Source organism: Giraffa tippelskirchi, chromosome 4 (assembly GCF_054371585.1).
Source record: "Giraffa tippelskirchi isolate mGirTip1 chromosome 4, T2T-mGirTip1v1.2.pri, whole genome shotgun sequence".
Lineage (NCBI taxonomy): Eukaryota > Metazoa > Chordata > Mammalia > Artiodactyla > Giraffidae > Giraffa > Giraffa tippelskirchi.
The window spans coordinates 3,524,396-3,542,350 of record NC_137278.1 but is presented as its reverse complement, the minus strand read 5'-3'; the positions used below and the strand labels follow the sequence as shown (position 1 = coordinate 3,542,350).

At 58.1% G+C, this 17,955-nt stretch overlaps 2 protein-coding genes across 16 annotated transcripts; one reads left to right on the top strand and one right to left on the bottom strand.

The window, feature by feature from the left end:
- Nucleotides 1–108: 108 nt before the first annotated feature.
- On the bottom strand, nt 109–10,684 carry PMPCA (peptidase, mitochondrial processing subunit alpha). 3 transcript variants are annotated; one of them, XM_081590676.1, is made up of 13 exons: nt 10,161–10,684; nt 8,771–8,973; nt 8,261–8,340; nt 7,941–8,023; nt 6,235–6,329; nt 5,376–5,476; nt 4,733–4,996; nt 4,292–4,384; nt 3,827–3,945; nt 3,644–3,734; nt 3,497–3,559; nt 2,078–2,222; nt 109–1,108 (listed from the first exon to the last, which is right to left on the bottom strand). In XM_081590676.1, the coding sequence occupies exons 1-13, from the start codon at nt 10,523–10,525 to the stop codon at nt 939–941; spliced, it is 1,872 nt and encodes a 623-aa protein (XP_081446802.1). In that variant the 5' UTR covers nt 10,526–10,684; the 3' UTR covers nt 109–938. The 3 variants fall into 3 exon arrangements, 2 of the variants coding, with proteins under 2 accessions (XP_081446802.1, XP_081446803.1); XM_081590677.1 differs by having other exon boundaries at nt 10,606–10,684; XR_014082182.1 differs by lacking the exon at nt 3,827–3,945 and having other exon boundaries at nt 3,644–3,826.
- Nucleotides 10,685–10,774: 90 nt separating this feature from the next.
- On the top strand, nt 10,775–17,098 carry ENTR1 (endosome associated trafficking regulator 1). Of its 13 annotated transcripts, none has more exons than XR_014082183.1 (10): nt 10,775–10,999; nt 11,101–11,250; nt 11,980–12,048; nt 12,762–12,874; nt 13,100–13,504; nt 14,009–14,082; nt 14,487–14,598; nt 14,863–15,033; nt 15,284–15,447; nt 16,133–17,098. XR_014082183.1 is itself a non-coding variant. In XM_081590691.1 (10 exons), the coding sequence occupies exons 2-10, from the start codon at nt 11,205–11,207 to the stop codon at nt 16,159–16,161; spliced, it is 1,047 nt and encodes a 348-aa protein (XP_081446817.1). In that variant the 5' UTR covers nt 10,775–10,999; nt 11,139–11,204; the 3' UTR covers nt 16,162–17,098. The 13 variants fall into 13 exon arrangements, 12 of the variants coding, with proteins under 12 accessions (XP_081446817.1, XP_081446809.1, XP_081446806.1 ...); XM_081590691.1 differs by having other exon boundaries at nt 11,139–11,250; nt 14,863–14,925; nt 15,308–15,447; nt 16,137–17,098; XM_081590683.1 differs by having other exon boundaries at nt 11,139–11,250; nt 14,863–14,925; nt 15,308–15,447.
- Nucleotides 17,099–17,955: the final 857 nt, after the last annotated feature.

The window sequence follows — 17,955 nt, the reverse complement described above, 5'->3', positions numbered from 1 at the left end:
AGTGAGGGCAGGGACTGGATGCCTCCCACCCAAGCCAGGGCTCCTGTGCGGCAGCAGAGGGACAGAGATGTGGCGACAGGCTGTGGCAAGGCGAGTGGACATGACAGATGACGCCAAAGCCGAAACATTTATTTGATGGCCTGCGATCACTCCTGCTCCCCGCAGGGGCTGCACTTGGCGTTTCAAAAAACATGGCCTGGAGTCGACTCTTCTCTACAAAGCTGTGCATCCTTTTCTGTGCAACCATCTGAACCACAGCAGCATCAGGAGGACGAGGCAGCCAGTGCAGTGCCCAGGCCCCACAGGGCCCTGTCGCCAAGGCCGCCTGACCCTGCAGGGCTCCACACACAGTCTCGGTGCTCCGTCCAGCACACCCCCCAGTCAAGTCTAAGAAGGCCCAGCAGCCCTGCCTGAGCGTCCGCACACCTCAGAGGTCAGGAGAGCAAGAAGCTTCCCCACATGAGTCAAGCAGGAGCGTCCGCACACCTCAGAGGTCAGGAGAGCAAGAAGCTTCCCCACATGAGTCAAATGGGACGAAGGGTCACCCTGGGACCCCTAGATGCTGGTGTGGATGGCCACAGCCTCCAGAAGTGGGCAGGCTGGTGGACCCTGCTGGCCTCCAAGGAGAGGTCAGGCCTCACCCACTCCAACACCACTGGTCTTGGGAACCGCGTGGTGCCCCCACCCGCCCAGATTCCTGGGTGAGCAGGAAGGTGAGCCTGGCTTGACCCCCATCAGCTGCTCCACCCTCCCCGCGAATCCCCTGGTTTCCCGCCACAGGGCCGGAGAGCAGCCTTTATTCTGCTGGTTGGCTGGCCTTCTAAAGGAAGCGTGCTCTGGTGAACTGTCCACTCACGTTCAGGGAAGTCCCAGCCCATGAATGTCTGCCCTGACGTCACCCCAGAGACACACACGGGGGGCACGCTGCTACAGTGCCTCTACCGGAAGAGCCGATACGTCCGGGGCAGGCGCCCGTCCTTGCTGGCCAGTGCTGTCTGCACGTGCTCATACGTGGGCAGGTCGCTCAGGTCCCCCAGCGCGGCCACGGCGGGCTTCCCGCGGAGCATCTTGGAGGCGACTCTCTTGATGTCCTCTGGCTTCACGTCGCCTGGCAGAGAAGCCGAGGTGTCAGGGCCACACCGGACCTGGCCCTATCCCAGTCCTCTCCACACTGTGGTGGCGGCCCTGGACAGACGGAGGGGTCCCCCCGCCGCTGCCCCCCACCCACAGGGAGTGGTGCTAGGGACCACAGAGCATCCAAGTGCAGCCAAGAGAGGACCACAGCGAGTCAGGGCGAGGTCTTAGTGAGCAGGCTAGCGTCAGTTTCAGACACACAAGGAGGTGCTCATTTCCACGGAAGTTAGTAATAACCACGGGAAAAAAAAGACCTCATCTGAGTCACCTACATAACAACTCCACAGGAGAGGAAAAACTACCCCTCAGGGCTGCATGGACAGAGAAAGGGGTTGGAACCAGGGGGCTGAGGGGCTGTACACGCAGCCCAGCCTCAGAGGACGAACTGACACCCCGGGAACTAACTTCCTACAGAAGGTGAGGCCTCGGGGAGGTCGGAACTGTGATACTCAAGGGTCAAGGGGCTTCTCCAAGCAAGGACAAGGGTCCACGCACGGCGGGTGGCGAGCGCGGTTCCCAGTGGGCCCCCACACCCGGAAGACACTTCACCCCAGTGAGACGCCTCCACAAAGTGGCAGGCGAACCCTTCTAGGGTTGCAGACCCCAGAGAAATCTGCAGAAGCTAAGAGAGTCATAGGCAGATGAAGCTTAGGGCATGCCTGGACGTTCAGGCAGGGAGACCACCGATGGCTGGCATAGAGCCGCCATGGGGGCTACTGCCCCTCCACGTGCAGCAGGCTCTGGGCCACACACGCTCCACCCAGGTCCCCACTGAACCTGTGTTAAACCTGGAGGGGCTGCGAGGCCCATGTGTAAGGGGGCAAAAAGCTGGGGTGGCATGAGAAAGGCACTGAGCTGGCGCTCGCAGGGCTGGGAAGCACGCCGGGGGGAGGGCGAGGCAGGGCGCAAGCCTGCGGGGCCCCCACCTGGGAACGATACTCACGGATGAGCGCGCACAGCTCATGGGGCAGCTTTCTGGAACGGGTCGCCAGGACCTGCCTCCCCACGTCCTCGAAGATGACGGGCCGAGCCTCCAGGTTCATCATGAGCATGGACATGAGCTGCGTCTTGGCACGCTCCAGCTCCACCTGTGGGGGCACGCAGCTCAATCCCCAGAGCTCACGCCCCGCCTCCTGGCCAGTGGCACGTGGCCCTGGCAGCAGAGAGGCTGACGGATGTGTCCTGCGGAGGGGTCTTCGCTCACCCTGGGCTGAATAAGGGAGGACAGCCCGCCCTGGCCCACGTCGCCAGCAAGTCCCGCTGGGCTTCATCCTAGGGGTTTTCCGGGTCGGGTGGGGGGGAGGAACTGCACTAAGGGGGCCTTGACCACATTCCAAACAGAGAGAAGTCCTGCCTCCCCGGAGCTCGTGTTTAAAAAGCTTGCCATGCGACACAAGCAGGAAAAACCTCAAACCCCCAAACTGCAGGACTGCAAAGGTAGCCGCACGTGGCAATCACAAGGCAAACAAACTGGATGCCAGCTTCAGGGCCGCCCGCAAGCCCAGGAGCAAGGCCCAGGCAGCGGCGCTCACGTTACCAGATCTCCACCTGGGGCCTCTGTGACCGAGAAAGTCTAAGACTGTGACAGCCCAGTGGGTCACGTCCCTGAGGCCCAACCCGGAGCTTGAGAGCAGAGGTGGGGCTGCGGAGAGGCGCTAGGGGCTCGCAGGCCTGGAAGACACATCAGCTGCTGACTCTGTATCACTGAAGTGTGATGAATCCTGACCTAAAAACAGGTCTCACTGACTTTTGCAACTTCAAGCAAATACTTTGTCTTAAATTGCCTTCTGCTGAGAGAAAAACTCTTTTTCTAGTAGGACGCTAATGGAGTCAAGTGTAAATTTTGAAACGTGTTTTTATTGTTAATGCCACGCTTCTTCTTCTGATTAGGAAGGGAATGTGTGGTGACTGCATGTTCTGCACATGGGGCATGCAGAGAGAGGCTCTAGGGGGAGCACCAACCCAGAGGAGACGGCTCCCGCGCTGGGCTCGCCGCTGCGCCTGTGGGTGGGCATGAACACGGTCTCCGTGTCCCGTGTATACAGAACCTGCTCATCTGCGCCAGCTCTGATCCAGGCAAAGACAAAACTTCTAAATGCTCATGGCATAAAAAGCAAACAGGGCAACAAAAGCTTAAGAACAAAGAACCATAAAAAGCAAGACCAACGCCCCAGGGGGCCGGCTCGCTCTGTGGGGCGCTTCCCCGGCTCCTCCGCAGGGACACCAGGGAGCACGGGCCCCCCGCCTGCCAGCTGCGCTGTCCTTGCTGAGACGCTGCTGGTGTGGGCACGGAACACGGGCCCATTGCTGGCTACCCCCACACTGCACGCTCCACCCAGCCCACACCACGGCATGTCCTTACCACGTCCACAGTCCCAGCCATTAAAACAAACTCCCTCGTGATGATTTCCACCATCTCTCGAACCTGCAAGAGAGCATGAAGCACAAGCATGCCTCCTGAGCCCCGTGGCCTCGGCCGCCGGTCCCGGGTGAGGCGGCCCCGCCTCACCTGTCTGGGGTCAGCGCTGGCGTGAATGCACAGCAGGCCGGTGTCCTCGTAGCTGTGGTGGTAGGAGGTCGCGTTGTACATCCAGTGGTGTCTGCGAGGGACACCGGAAAGGTGTCACAACCCCCGAGAGGGTTCGGCCAGGCCACGGCCCCAACGCAGCTGGACGCGGGGCACCCCACCCACCTGTTGAGCACGTTGAGGTAGAGCCTGGTGAACATGCCCTTGCCGGGCCCGCCGGCCGAGAAGGAGCCGCCCCCGCCCATCATCATGTTCAACACCGCGAAAGGGATGAAGTCCCCCTCCTGTGAGGACACGGGGCGGCGGGGAGGGGGTCAGTGGGGGAGGTGAAGGCCCCTCCTGTGAGGACACGGGGCGGGGTGGGTGGGGGTGAAGGCCCCTCCTACGGGGACACGGGGGTGGGGTGGGGTGGGAATGAAGTCCCCATCCTGTGGGGACATGGGGCAGGGTGGGGGAGTGATGAAGGCCCCTTCCTGTGACAACACGGGGCCAGGGAGGGGTGGGAATGAAGTCCCTCTCCTTCAGGGACACAAGGCGGGGCTCAGGATTAAGTCCCCGTCCTGAGGGGGAGGCTGGGGCAGTGCTCAGCAGGGCAATGCCTGCCCCAGACCCTAGGCCACTGGGACGCACCAGGAAGGAGCAGCTCTCCAGGCCGATCATGATGTGCGTGAGCTCAGGGAAAGGGGCGGGGCCCAGGCTGACGTTGGACATGTCTCTCTCCAGCTGCAACCAAGCAGAATGGGTGGGCGCGCTCAGTGACAGCCCACCGGGCCTCGGCCACTGCTCAGGCCAGGTGGCCTTCGCTCGGAGATGGACCACCGGGCCTCAGCGCTCCGCAGGCTAGGGGGTCTCGGAACAGGCCTACAGAAGTCGCGCATGAACATCAGGAGGCCCTGGAGAAGCGAGAGCCACTCGCGCCTCTGGCTCCAGCCCAACTCAGCTCTAAGGAGGATTCGGATTAAGGTGAAGCTGTGACAACACCATCAACTCTAACACCTGCAGCATAAACGTAAGACAGCACCCTAAACAGAAGCCCGAGAAAGCACGCGCAGCCCGAGGTCATGGCGTTACCTTGACGATGCCCCCTGTGTACTGAGCCACCGATCTGTCCACGTGCACGGCCGCCCCAGCGCCCCAGGCGGGGCGGGTCCCCAGGAGGTACTTGTGGGCGCACTGCACCAGGCGCTCGTGCTCGACCCCCACCCCGGCCAGCACCATGCGGTCAGGGGTGTAGTAGTTTCTCAGGTAAGAGTGTAGCACGTCCCGGTTGATCTTTCCGATGTTCTCTGCAGGGCAGAAACGGTGCAGGCCCACCGTGTTTTCCCTGTACGCAGCCTTGGCAAAGGAAGCGAGAGGAGCACAAGTAAGTGACAAAGGGAAGGCGGCCAGAGCCCCGCGAGAGCCGGCCCACGGCGATCCCCACCCGACGGGAAAGCCCGCCAGCTGCTTGCTTCAGCTACCACTTGGCGGAGCAGCTTTGAGTGTTTACAAAAATATAGGAAGATCTGCCTCTCCAGAATGAGAACTCACAACAAATGTAAAATAAAAGGAGCACCCCAGAGCTCTCATTGCTCTGAGGATTGGAAAGTTGACAACAGGCACAACTGACACACTGAGACTCCCAGACGCTCCGAGAGGCGGCCCAGGGCTGTCCCGCGCCGCCCCACCTCGTGAACCACCTTGGTGAGGCCCCAGGGCCGTCCCACACCGTCACCTCGTGAACCATCTCGGTGAGGAGTGGCTCCGGGTCGGGCCGCATGTTGAGGTCCTCCAGCTCAAACTGCACAGCCATGCGCGTCATCTCAATTTCCTCGTCTGCCAAGAACCATACAGAGGCTCAGACAGAGCCGCCTGGAGCCTGGGTCCCTGAGCAGGCCATGTCACTGACCCGTGGGCGCTGGCAGTCTCCTCTGCCTTCCCCCAGGACAATCCTGGGGGACGTATGTGCGAGTTGGGGGGGAGAGGGCACACCCCGCGGGCAGACTGGAGAACCAGGCATGCTCCGGGTCTGACACGAGGCAACCACAAGGACCTGCTCTGAGGCGCGACCTCCTCCCGTAAGAGGCACTTGGGTCCCCAACCGTCTACCCAGACACACGCACAGACCGTCGGGAGGCATTTACTCAGGTCACTGGAACAAATGCCAGAAGACCATTAATGTGGTCCTGTAGCCTGGGACCTCCGCTCTCCTCCACGGCCCCAAGGCCAGGCTGCTGTGAAACATCGTAGCCAGCCCAGTCTGGCCCCACTCCCGGCAGGGAGCTCAAATCCTGCCGTCTGTAAGGCTGGGGGCAGCCGGGGAGACAGGGACACGGAGACTCCTGGTAGCACACCGGTCAGTGTGTCAACACCGACCGAGAGGCCTGAAATGAAAGGGCCTTTTCACTACAGACGGTGCGGAGCAGCGCGAGCCGTGTCACGTATCCAGCATCAAGCAGTTTCTCACTGTGAGCATGGCTCCCAGCGCCCCTGTGCTAGCCGTCCCTGACGGGGCAGCCCAAGGCTCCAAGGACACCATGCACACCTCCAGGCACCCCACACCCAGGGACCCCTCAAGCAGCCTGAATGCACACCTGTCAGCCTGGGGTGCAGGACCACGTCTGCCAGCAAGCCCACCACCGTGTCCAGGCCCTTAGAATCAGCAGACACAGCATACATGGTGGTGTCTCTGGAAAAACCAAGAAAACCAACCCTGGGGGCACTGAGGTCACAACAGGTCTACGTGAGGTGGGGTGGGGGTAACACCATTCTGCATCCAGGGTCAGCCCACACCTACTGCTTCTCCCCTTTCCTGTCGTCGAGTGTAAACCCTCGGTAGGCACGAACCACACCTGCACGCAGGCTAAGCGCTGGAGTGGAAGACACTGTCCGGCCAAACTGGAGAGGCGGCTCTGAGCAGTCTTGACCAGCACAGGCTCCCTCCAAAGCTATTCCTGCCCCCCATGCCGAGTGTCTGGTATGTGAACTGTCCACGTGGGCGCACACCCGGCCTTAGACAGCTGGGACAGCTTAGACTGCATGTGACAGCAGCGCTGTGATGGCACAGCTGCACCGAGTCACCTCGGAAGGGGAAGCATGGGCGCTGATAACCACAGAGCCACACGCGGGGACGGAGGGGCAGTCAGGCAGGAGGCCACCGAGCGCGCAGCGGCCACAGGAGAGGAGTGAGCCCTGGAGCGGAGACGGCCGCCAGGGCCTCCGCAGGGAAGGGGCTGTCCTGAGCAGGGTAGTGATAGAGGACCAGGCGGGGAGCTGAGAGTGGGTGGGCTGTGTGGGAGCAGGACTCAGGCCCGCCTGACCAGAAGGGGACCCGGGGCCATGGAGAAGAGGCTCCAGACGACATCTCAGGCAGGGAGTCTGACTTCACGCACAGGCAGCTGGGAACCACCAGCTTCTCAACAGACTTCTTTTTGAACACGTGAACACAGAGGCCACGCTAACTCTTAATTCTTGTCATTTCACTAGGTAGCATTCAGGTGGAAATGACCAACCACTTAAAAAAGTGTGACCCGGGACTTCCTGGCGGTCCCTGTTAGGATCCCGCACTTCCACTGCAGGAGGCACAAGTTCGATCCCTGGTCAGGGAACTATTAGTAAGATTCCATGTGCCGCACGACATGCCCCGCCCCTAAAGTGCGATCTGTCTGCTCATCTCGTGTTGCCCTGAAGGGAGCTTTCTGAACACGCTCTACACTAGACAAATGCCACCTGCCTTTGTCCACCACAGCCCGAGCTGTCTGCGAACCCCTCTCCCAAACAGACCCCTGCCTCTTCAGGCTGAGCCTCTGCAACTGCTACTCTCCAGGTTGGAGCCGCTGTCTCCCCTCGTTCCACCTGGCAAACTCCCTCAAGAACCAGGCCCGACGTCAAGTCACCCACCATTCCTTTCCAGACTCCAGACCAAGTTAGAGGCCCATCGTCCACACTCCCACCACATTCTGGGTCCCTGGCTCTTCTGCCCGTCGCCTGTGGTGCAGTCCCTGCCTGATGTGTGGGCAGCGTGGAGACAGGCTCTGCTCCGCACCCCTGTGCCCAGCCAGCAGCCCATCTCACGTGACCAGGGAAATGGCCTTCTGGAGACCCTGTGGCCCTCAGAGTTTGCTCCTCTGTGCAAGCGTACCACTCTCCCAATTCACCAGTTCTCTGCCTGGACCAGGGCTTGCTTCTCACCATTCAGCTCCCCAGCCTCTTTGAGGGAGGGGTTCAGGGGACTCTGACCGAGGATGAGAGCAGCAGCTCCACGTGATGCAAGAGCAGTCTGCATGTGAAACCAGCATACCTTGATGTCTGGCAATCACAGATACCCCCGTGCTTCTCCAAGGTAAGCAGAATTTCATCTTTGCTGTCAAATCGATCAGTAGACTAGGAAAAATAAGAAAACCCAAATAAGCAGTCCAAAACAACCTCCAAAATACAGTTTTTAAGAAAATACTTAGTTTTGCTTTCAAAACACATTAAATCAACTTATTTCTTAACTCAAATACCTTTAATTAATATCAACTCAACAACTTAACCACCTATGGAAATAGCCATTCTAAAAGAGCAAAACTGGATAGGTTCTTCCCAAGCATAGACTCAAAATGACCAACTGACACTGACCGAAAATGCCAATTTTTCCAAAAAGTGAGCAATTCCACTAAGATATTTCGCTTCGTATCTTGATCCAGAGTTAATAAGAACTGGTGATAAAGAGAAAAATTGACAGATTAAACCAAACGGTCAAGAGAAAAGACTTAAGACAAACCTTTTAAAAGTGTGAATACAACTAAACAACCAAATTTAAACACATGAGGATGACAAGTATGTACGCTGTCTTGATTCTGAACATTTCATGGCCATATACATCTGTCAGTATTTACAGGATTGTTCACTTTATGTTCGTAGTAGAAAATTTTTAGAACAACAGAAAGGTAGAAAGAGGGAGGAAAAAACCCACCACCAAGATAGCCACTGTTCATTCTCCAGCTACTAAATTTTCAGATCCTATACTGTGCTTTTTCACTCAGGCTACAGGTCATTAACAATGTTTTAATTACAACTAACAGTCGACGGAGGCGTGTGCGTGTTACAACAAACAGGACCACCCACACCACCACCAACAGTACTCACTTCCTACTGTACAGAATTGTCCAAACTTATTCTGGGATGCCACACGAAGTCCATTATCCAGTGTGGTAACTTTGGTTTCAAACTTTTCTTGTCCATCAACCGTAGCAAAAACAGGCTTGGGTACTCCAGGCAAGGGGGAAGAGAGGGGGATGCTGGGGTAGGCGCCACCACTGCTGAACCGTCTGTATGCAGGGTCTCCAAACCTGAAACAGGTACAAGAAAAACGAGATGATGCAGACTTCCCTGGCAGTCCAGTGGGTAGGACTCAGTACCTTCACAGCCGGAGCCCAGGTTCGTCTCTGGCTGGGGAATGGACATCCCGCAAGACACCTGGCACAACTGCGAAAAAAAAAAGGAGAGAGAATGAAGAGCCTGTGGTGGCCGCCAAGGTGCAGCCGTGTTTCACATGCATTAAAAAATCCGTATCTCCTGGGCTTCCCTGGTGGCTCAGTGGTAAAGAATCTGCCTGCCAATGCAGGAGACGCAGGTTCAATCCCTGGTCTGGGAAGATCCCACATGTCTCAGAGCAGCTAAGCCTGTGCACCACAACTATTGAGCCTGCAGACCTAGGGCCCATGCTCATCAACAAGAGAAGCCACTACAATGAGAACCTGTGCATTGCAACTAGAGAAAAGCCCATGCAGCAATGAAGACTCAGTACAACCAAAAATAAATAAATAGATAATTTAAAAAAAAAAAAAAAAAAAAAAAAAAAAATCCGTATCTCCTTATGTAGAGAATCTCTACACCACCCGAGGCAGAGCAGAGGAGTGACCAAGAGCACCACTGAGGGAACAAATTCCGGCTGAGCCCAGGGACCTGCGGCAAGTTGGTGCCGTGTCTGTGAAACAGCAGTAACCGCCCTTTAAGGGTGGGGCTGTATGGGTTAAGTCAATTTCTACACACAGAGCGCTTGACGAAGCTCTGCCCTTCCACAGCCGCCCTGGAGTCTAAATGGAAGCCACACCTCTTCACCAGGTCCCAAAGGCTGTGTATGGTCTGACCCCCGACTCACTCTCCACACTCATCTCCTACCTGGTCCAGCCTCGCCACACCAGGTGCACCACTGGCCCGCTGCTCACTCTCTCAACACACTGGGCTCATCCCTCCCACAGCTGGGCCTGCCCTCTTTCTTCACCGGCACCGCTCACAGGGCTGACCCTTCTCTCACTCCCCACCTCTCTTGGCTTAAATGTCACCTCCTTGGAGGCTGCTCCTCTTTCTTCCTGAAGTTAAGTCTCCCTGCAGTGATTCCCACCGCTGAACTGCGGCTTATTCCCTTCAAAGCTGATACTTTGGGTGCGCGATTGCCGGAACCCACTGCCGGGTTTCTGCCATCATAGCACCCGGCTCCCACGCAACTCCTGTACACGAGAAGGCAAAACCCCACCTGTCCCCTAAACGAAAGTGCCAGTGTGGGAAAAGGCCAAACGTCCAGAGAAGGCACACAGCACCGCGGCCAAGGCCACGGTTCCGGCCACCACAGAATCCTGGCTCCGCGGGCCCCAAGGAGCTGAGGCCCCGCGGGCTGAGCCTCACAAGGGGGCACGCGGCCGGAAGGGGCCCGAGGCGGAGATGACACGTGACACTGGACAAGCCCCCCGACCGCCCGGGAGAAACGGGAGGGAGAGGAGAGGCGCATGAAGCTCGGGGCAGGAGCCCGGGACGCCAGGCGAGGAAGCGCCACCGTCGGCTCGGACACGGGGCCGGGGTCCCGCACTCCCAGCCCGCTAACCGGCCGCCGCGACACGACATGGGGAAGCCAGAGGCGGGGCATCCAGAAGGGCTCGGGCTGCCCCGGCCCCCGGTCGACCCCCGGCCCGCCCTCGGCTCACCTCAGCCGCGAGCGACCCCACGCGCCAGAGCCTCGCAGGAGCCGCGTCGCCGCCAGCACCATGGCCGCCATCTTGTGTCACCGCCCACCGCTTCTGTCGTCATTTCCTGTTCCGCCCCCCGCGCCCCGCTCCCCCCGCGCCCGCCCGCGGCGTTCGGCCTCGCGCTTCCGGTGCGCGGAGCGGAAGCAGCGGCCAGAGGCTCGGAGCGGCGGCCGAGCGGCTGGCGACGGAGGCGGACGACTCGGGCCGCGGCCGGGACGGAGCCGGGGCCATGGAGCCGCCGCTGCCGGGCTGAGGAGGGCCGGCGCCGCGGAGCCCGCGGCGATGGCGGGCTACGCGCACCGCCCGGGCGTCACCCCACTGTCCCGGGCCCGGAGCCTCGTCATTCCGGACGGTGAGCGGGCGGGGGGCGGGCCGGCGGCCGCGGCCCGGCGGCCGTGCTGAGGTCCAGGTGAGGCGGGCGCGCGGGTGAAGTCGCTCTTGTTGTTATTACAGCTCCCGCGTTCTTTGAGCGCCGGTCTTGTCTCCCCCAGCTAGACTGTGAGCGCCCCCCAGCCAGGGACCTGGAGTCCCACTTCCTCGGCATTCGGCCGACGTTTATGTGCTATATGCCCAGTCCGGTGCTAGCTTCCGTGGGAGACACAGGTGAGAGACGAGCCTCAGGGACCCACCCCCTCCCGGGGCCGGCGCTTGTTGTAGGTACCGCGCGGTAGCGCAGCTCACCCCCGGCCTCGCGATGACCACTAGCTCCACCTTTTGCCGGGCGCTGGGGAGTCCAGAAGGAAAGGGGCTGGGAGTCCCGCCCCCTGGAGCTCACAGTCTGATAGTGGAGAACCCCCCGCCCCCGCCCCACCCTCAGCCAGCCAGACAGTTCCAGTACACCGTGGTAAATGCTGGCTTAGAGGTAGGCCCAGGGTGAGCACAGGAAACCCTGTCTTCGAAGTGGGAAGGATGAGGGAGCCTTCAGCAGACCAGGCTTAAATCATTCTCTGGTCCCCCGCAGCTGGGCGGAGGCCAGCTTTAGTTCCTCTTAATTCTCCCCACGGGTCTAACACCGCTTGGCCTTCAGGGTATTCGGGAGGCGTTTGGGTGGTTCTTTCCGGGTCTGAGAGCCATTGACCACCCACAAGGGCGTTTAGGAGGTACCACAAGACGCCTGCCCCACTGGGCGTCAATCCTATCGGGAGGTTTTTCAGAATCACAGATGCCAAGGCCCATGGCAGCCAGACCATGTCCAGAGGCAGGAGTCCATGGACATGTGCTTTAGACGTCCTCCAGGCTGAGAAACCACTGCAGTAGAGACCCCGTGTCAGAGAAAGCTGTGGTCATAGAGCACTCGTGTGGTCACAGTGGGGTGATGGTGTCTCTCTGCAGATTTTGGCTATGGAAAAGGGAAGTGTGCTAAGCAAGGTCCACCAGGAGCTCAGAACACACACTTTGGAGGTAGAGTAGTTCGGTAATCCTTTGTTTTTCTCTCCATCCATGTCTCCACGTGCCATGCACGTGCCCAGTGGTGGGGCTGTAGATGTGACAGCCTTTAACTAGTATACCTGGAGCCCAGAAGAGCCAGTGGGAGTGGAGCCCCACAGATTTGATCTTCACCCTCAGGTGGAGGGAAGGAGGGCACAGGGCAGGAGGGAAGTCACGCCTGAGGGGTCTGAAGAGACGGGAGGGGGCTGAAGTCACAGGAGCCAACTTCAAATAGGACTGGCAACTGGGCTGGGCGTCCTTGGTGGGTTGAAAGGGCTGTGGTGTGGCTGCCTGGGTGTCCAGGGAGCGGGGGAGAGAGGGAAAGCTGAGGCGAGGCGGGAAAAGGCTGGTGGCAGAGCAGTGACTTGACATCAGCGTGCATCTGTACTGCTGGCTCCGCTGCAGGCTGCTCCTGGAGCCTCTGGCTGGGCACAGGCCCCAGGTGGAGCCCGTTGGCAACAAGGTGCAGGGAGCGCGGGGCTGGGGACAGGAAGGAGAGTCTCGAACGCCCGAGTCGGTCCGTTCTGTCCGGCAGCTAGTCATCTCCCAGTATCACTGAGGTCTGAGGAGGGACATAAGCATTCCTGATATAGGTAGGGTCGCGTTCAGGCAAGAGCAGTGAATAGGAGCTCCCTCTGAGGACCTTCCGGAGGCTTTTCGCCTGTGTGACACCTGGTATCTTTCAGATGATAAACTCGGAGATCTCGAAGCGGCAAACCCATTTTCCTTTAAAGAGTTCTTGAAGACCAAGAACCTGGGCCTGTCGAAAGAGGACACCGACAGCAGGGTTTACGCGAAGGTAAACCTGAGGCCACATTTGCAGCGATCCTAGAAACCCTCAGGAGAACATCTCTCTCCTGAGGTGTGAGATGAGGGGCAAAGCGGAGCAGCGGGTGCACCCTGCGGAGAAACAGCGTGGGGTTCAGGGCCACCAGGGTCCTTTCTCTCTGTGCCAACAGCAGACGTCTGGGAGGGACGGCCTGCAGCGGCCTGAGTCTGAGCGTTGCCTCCCTGCCTTCTCTAGGAAGCCACGAGGCACTCGCTGGGACTCGACTGCACCTCCCCAGCTTCCCAAACTGTGGGCTATGGCCTGGAATATCAGCAGCCATTTTTCGAAGACCCGACGGGGGCTGGCGACCTGGACGAGGACGAGGACGAGGAGGATGGGTGGGACGGGGCCTACCTGCCGTCCGCCATGGAGCAGACGCACTCCTCCAGGGTCGCCACCAGCTCATCACCCTGCAGCACGTACGTCTCCTTTTTCTCCAACCCATCGGAGCTGGTAGGGCCCGAGTCTCTGCCCCCATGGACGCTGAGCGACTCCGACTCTCGCATCTCCCCGACGGGGAGCCCCAGCGCTGACTTCACAGCCCACGGAGAGAGTCTGGGGGACAGGCACCTTCGGACGCTGCAGATAAGTTACGAAGCAGTAAGTGAGGGGGGGCTGTGCGTCGGCGCTCGTGCCTGAGCAGCATTCTCGGAGGATGCCGAAGCCCCCGATGCCCTCCATGGCCTGGGGTTTGGGCTCCAAGGACGAAAGTCTGTCGTGCCGCAGCTGCGCCAGAGTCCCCCTGTGCTGGGCGCCCGGAAAGTCCCAAGGAGAACTGCTGGGGGGCCAATCTCCAGCATGAACAGAGGCTGGGGGAGACCCTCAAAGCACTACCCCTCAGAAAACAGTCCACTCCAGCCAACAGCTTGGAGACAGCTTGCCCGGTGAAAAGATTACAGTCACTAAGAGTCGTTAGGTCTGAGTAAAATTGGAGTCGAACAGGTTCTAAAAAGCAGACGCTTTTGTTCTGTTTCTCTGTATGGACTATAGGGTGATCCTCTGGAATGTTTTTGTTTACTAAGAAGTTCCAGAGCCAAATTGTGAAAATGAAGACTCCTTTTGAGTGAGACACTGAATTTCTAATAAGGATTTTCTTTTTTGCAGCTGAAAGATGAGAATTCTAAGCTAAGAAGAAAGCTGACTGAGGTTCAGAGCTTCTCTGAAACTCAAACAGAAATGTATGTAAGCTTTTAGATAGGCTCGCAATTCAAACCATATCTTGACCCTCAGAGAAACCACTGTAAAAACGATAATGAAATATCAGAGTTGGACTGAGCCTGGGTTTTATCGCATTAAATCCTCAGTGTCAGGTCCGTTTCTTATGTTCTACGTTAAAATTTATTTGAAAACATTGGAGCAAAACCAACCACACTTGATGGCAGATCAGCAGAGCTGTCAGACGCCTCCCCCCACCACCCCGTCACCCCTGACCGTCAGCTGACTTGTGTCTAGCTCCAAGGTTGTGCCCTCCAGGTGCTCTTGTGGTTTTTATCTGATTAATCCAGTTAAAACTCCTGATAGTCTATCATTCTTAAAATTAGTCGCAGGAATTCCTGATAACCCAGGCTTTTTCCTTAACTAGGGTGAGGACGCTTGAGCGGAAGTTAGAAGCGAAAATGATCAAGGAGGAGAGTGACTATCACGACCTGGAGTCGGTGGTGCAGCAGGTGGAACAGAATCTGGAGCTCATGACTGTGAGCAGACAGGGTCCCTGTTCGCAGCGGGAGAGGCGGGCGGGCCTGCCTGGCCGCACCCTGTGAAGTGTTGGGTGTCGCTCCCTGTGGGGGCCCAGGCAGGGAGCCGTGAGCGGGGGTCCCTCACTGTGGGCTGCCCAGCCAGCAGGTGGGCCCGCCAGGTGACAGGGAGGGACAGGAACGGAGGGACGCGTTCTGCGTCCAAGCTACCATGTCAGTGATGGCTTTTTTTTTTTTTTTCTTTTTTGGTCTGGGGAATCACAGAAACGGGCAGTAAAGGCAGAAAATCACGTCCTAAAACTGAAACAGGAAGTCAGCTTGCTCCAGGTAACTAGCAAGAGGGCCTCACCGGTTCACGTTTGAGGGAAAGAGCCTCTCCTCCCCACCCTCCCCTCCAGCCCACTCCCAACAGGACAGAGTGCCCGCATCGGGACAGTAGAGCTGCCTTCTCAGGGCCTCCTGGTCGAGTCCCACACGGGGTTGGGGATGGGTCCGAGCACCCTAGATGGTGGGCGAGGTGCCAGCACGGCGAGAGGTCCGTGTCTTCCAGGACCCCCCCACTGCAGTCAGGGAAGGACGTCTCATCGTGGGGACGGATGGGGCGTCCTCTGGCCGCACTACCTCGGGTGCGGTGTTTGGTTTCAGTCGATGGCCTCTTAGCCACTTTCCTGTTCAGCCAGGAAAGTCGTAACATCTCCCCTCCCCACAGGCACAGATCTCTAACTTCAAGCGTGAGAACGAAGCCCTGCGGTCAGGCCAGGGCGCCAGCCTGACGGTGGTGAAGCAGAACACGGACGTGGCCCTGCAGAACCTCCGCGTGGTCATGAACAACGCGCACGCCTCCATCAAGTGAGTGTGGGGCCTTCGCCGCTGTCAAAGCTGCAGGCTGGGGGGCGGGGCTTGCAACCCTGTTCACTCCAGGGTCACAGGACGCAGCCTCGGCCAGCAGGGCCTCCCCATCCACGTGGGGATAACATAACCATTCTCACCTGGGAGGCTTGAGGGTTAACATCAGGCAGGTCTTAATTGCCTGCAAGACATCTACCAAGGTTTTGTGTGAAAAAGGATGATGGTACTGTCTGTCTTCTAAAAACACATAACTTGAACAATGCTCCCGGGAGGTGTCCTTGGCCGGCGTCCTCTGTCTCCCGCTGGGTTGAGCTCGGCAGGCGGTGGTGTCCAGCCACAACCGCAGATAGTGAAACCCGTCACTTTTAAGTTGAATACAGTAAATCTGATCTCGAACAAGCTGACCTTTTTGCTCGGGAACTTCTTTGCTTTAACACTCTGGGTTTTTTGTTTTTGTTTGTTTGAGGGGTTTGGGGGAGTATTTTTGTGGGGCAGGGGCGGGGTCAGGATGCACCACACAGCTTTCGGGTTCTTAGTTCCCTGGCCAGAGCTCAAACCCGTGCTCCCTGCAGTGAAAGCGTGAACCCCAAGCACTGGACCACCAGGGAAGTCCAGTGCTTCTGTTGCTGCCCTGGAGCAATTGGACTAACAGAAGCCACCCATCACCTCTGGGCTTTTGTTTCAGGCAGCTGGTTTCTGGAGCTGAAACGTTGAATCTCGTTGCTGAAATCCTTAAATCTATAGACAGAATTTCTGAGATTAAAGACCAAGGGGACGAGTCGTGAGAACCACGGAGATGCTTCCACCTCCCAGCTCTGTTTACATCCTGAAACCACTTCCCGATGGATTCCAAGATGCCGTGACGTCTCTGACTGTGCAGTCGTCACCCACAGTAAAACTATTTATCATGAGACACTAACTTCATGACCTGTAGCAGTGTTATCAGCCGCATGCAGGAGCCGCACCTGCGCTTCTGTGTAGCCTTTCTAGGTGAGCTCCATACCGCTTCATAGACGCTGATCATCTATTCGAAGGCAATTCTATAAAAACTAGTGATTTTTTTTTTTTAAGTTAGTAAAGGAAAGCAGCGGTTCTGTAGTGTTTCCCATCGTCATTCCAGAGCTTTAGCTGTAAGGTGAGTTACGCCGACCGTCTTTGCTTTTGTGAGGAGAGAAGCACTACACGAGCCGTAACGTACGTGCTTGCCTCGGACAGGGACGCGTGCCTTACTGCCCTCATTCCGCGCCCCTGGCCTGCTGGCGACGCCCCAGCTTCTGGCGGGGGAGGGCTCTTGCGCTTGGTGGTCTGAGCACAGACGCCCCATGAGGTGGTCGCTGTTGTCCCCTAGGGACCAAGGTCAGCACAGGCATTCCACGGCGGGACACTAAGGGCATCTCTCTATGGGCCTTCAGATTTGGGAACTCTTCGGCTGGAGGGTTTGATAGGCGTTTCCAGCGGCATCTTGTGCAGCAACATGCAGGATTCAGGGACGTGGAGCGTGGGCCGAGCCCCCGGGTCAGCTCGAGGTCTCCCAGGGTGCCTTCCAGCTCCTTCCTATCGGAGGGGAGCTGTAACATACACTACATGCCTTTTTGGCTGTTTTCCTGTGGGTGTTATTTTTTTAAATAAACGTCCTTTTCTCCTGTTCAAATCGGCAGTTTTCTTATTTAATAAACTCTAATAAAAGTCATGTGCAGTGTCCCTTTTTTTCCTAATTTAGCCTGCTCTTTATGTTTGAGAATCACATTGTTATCCTTGTTCTAACGGGTGGTTTGTGCTGATAATGAAGCTTGTGGGGTTAGGGTCGGCCCACAGCTGCTGCTGGGCCAGGCCACAGTGACCGAGCCCTGTGGACACCTGGAGGCACAGCAGGGTTGTGTGTCTCGAGTGGGACACACTGGAGTCTAGCGTTGGAGCATTTGCTGCAACGTTGGATTTTCAAGACGTTCAAATTGCTAGGCCCTCTGATTTTAGCTCCCAGAAGTCACCTATATCTTACCCCCACTCACCACCTCCTGCTCCCAACCTGGTAGTCTAGCGGGAAAGCGATAAGAGGGAGGGTCTCTGCCGGGGGTACATGTGATGGCAAGGGTGCCTCAGGCCACAGCCCTGCAAAGAGGGCACCAGATCACCATCTTTGAGTTCCCTTCACCCACTGGCCCACAGGGCGGGCTGGCTGGGCAAGAGGCAGGGCAGCTTGAAGTGTTCCACAGTAAAAAAAACAAAACTGCAGATGACAATTCACACTGGCTTGACTTTGTTGACCAGGCGTCTCTGCCTGTGGATCTCAACTCCGTGGGGTCCGGTCCTGGGCTAGCAGGCGGGTGCTGGGTGAGCGAGGGATGGGCTGGCAGCTCTGCGGCCCCATCACTGGATCACTGGAGGGGCGCGGGCCCCCACCCCTCCCGGGACCCTCACCGTGGGGAGACAAATGGGCCTCCCCCACGTGGCATGGCCAGGACAGTCCTGAGCACTCGGCGGGTTTTCTCCTCGTTTCCTCTAGCAAAA

What these genes read in the sequence shown, in the direction of transcription:
- PMPCA (XM_081590676.1), bottom strand. Translation starts at nt 10,525, where the DNA reads ATGTCGTGTCGCGGCGGCCGGTTAGCGGGCTGGGAGTGCGGGACCCCG. An exon ending in TACCTCAACGTGCTCAACAG is followed by an intron (nt 3,735 to 3,826) that starts GTGGGTGGGGTG and finishes TGTCCCTCGCAG; the next exon opens with ACACCACTGGATGTACAACG. An exon ending in TGAGCTGTGCGCGCTCATCC is followed by an intron (nt 1,109 to 2,077) that starts GTGAGTATCGTT and finishes CTTCTCTGCCAG; the next exon opens with GCGACGTGAAGCCAGAGGAC.
- ENTR1 (XM_081590678.1), top strand. Translation starts at nt 10,930, where the DNA reads ATGGCGGGCTACGCGCACCGCCCGGGCGTCACCCCACTGTCCCGGGCC. An exon ending in AGAATCTGGAGCTCATGACT is followed by an intron (nt 14,599 to 14,862) that starts GTGAGCAGACAG and finishes GGGGAATCACAG; the next exon opens with AAACGGGCAGTAAAGGCAGA. An exon ending in AGGAAGTCAGCTTGCTCCAG is followed by an intron (nt 14,926 to 15,307) that starts GTAACTAGCAAG and finishes CCCTCCCCACAG; the next exon opens with GCACAGATCTCTAACTTCAA.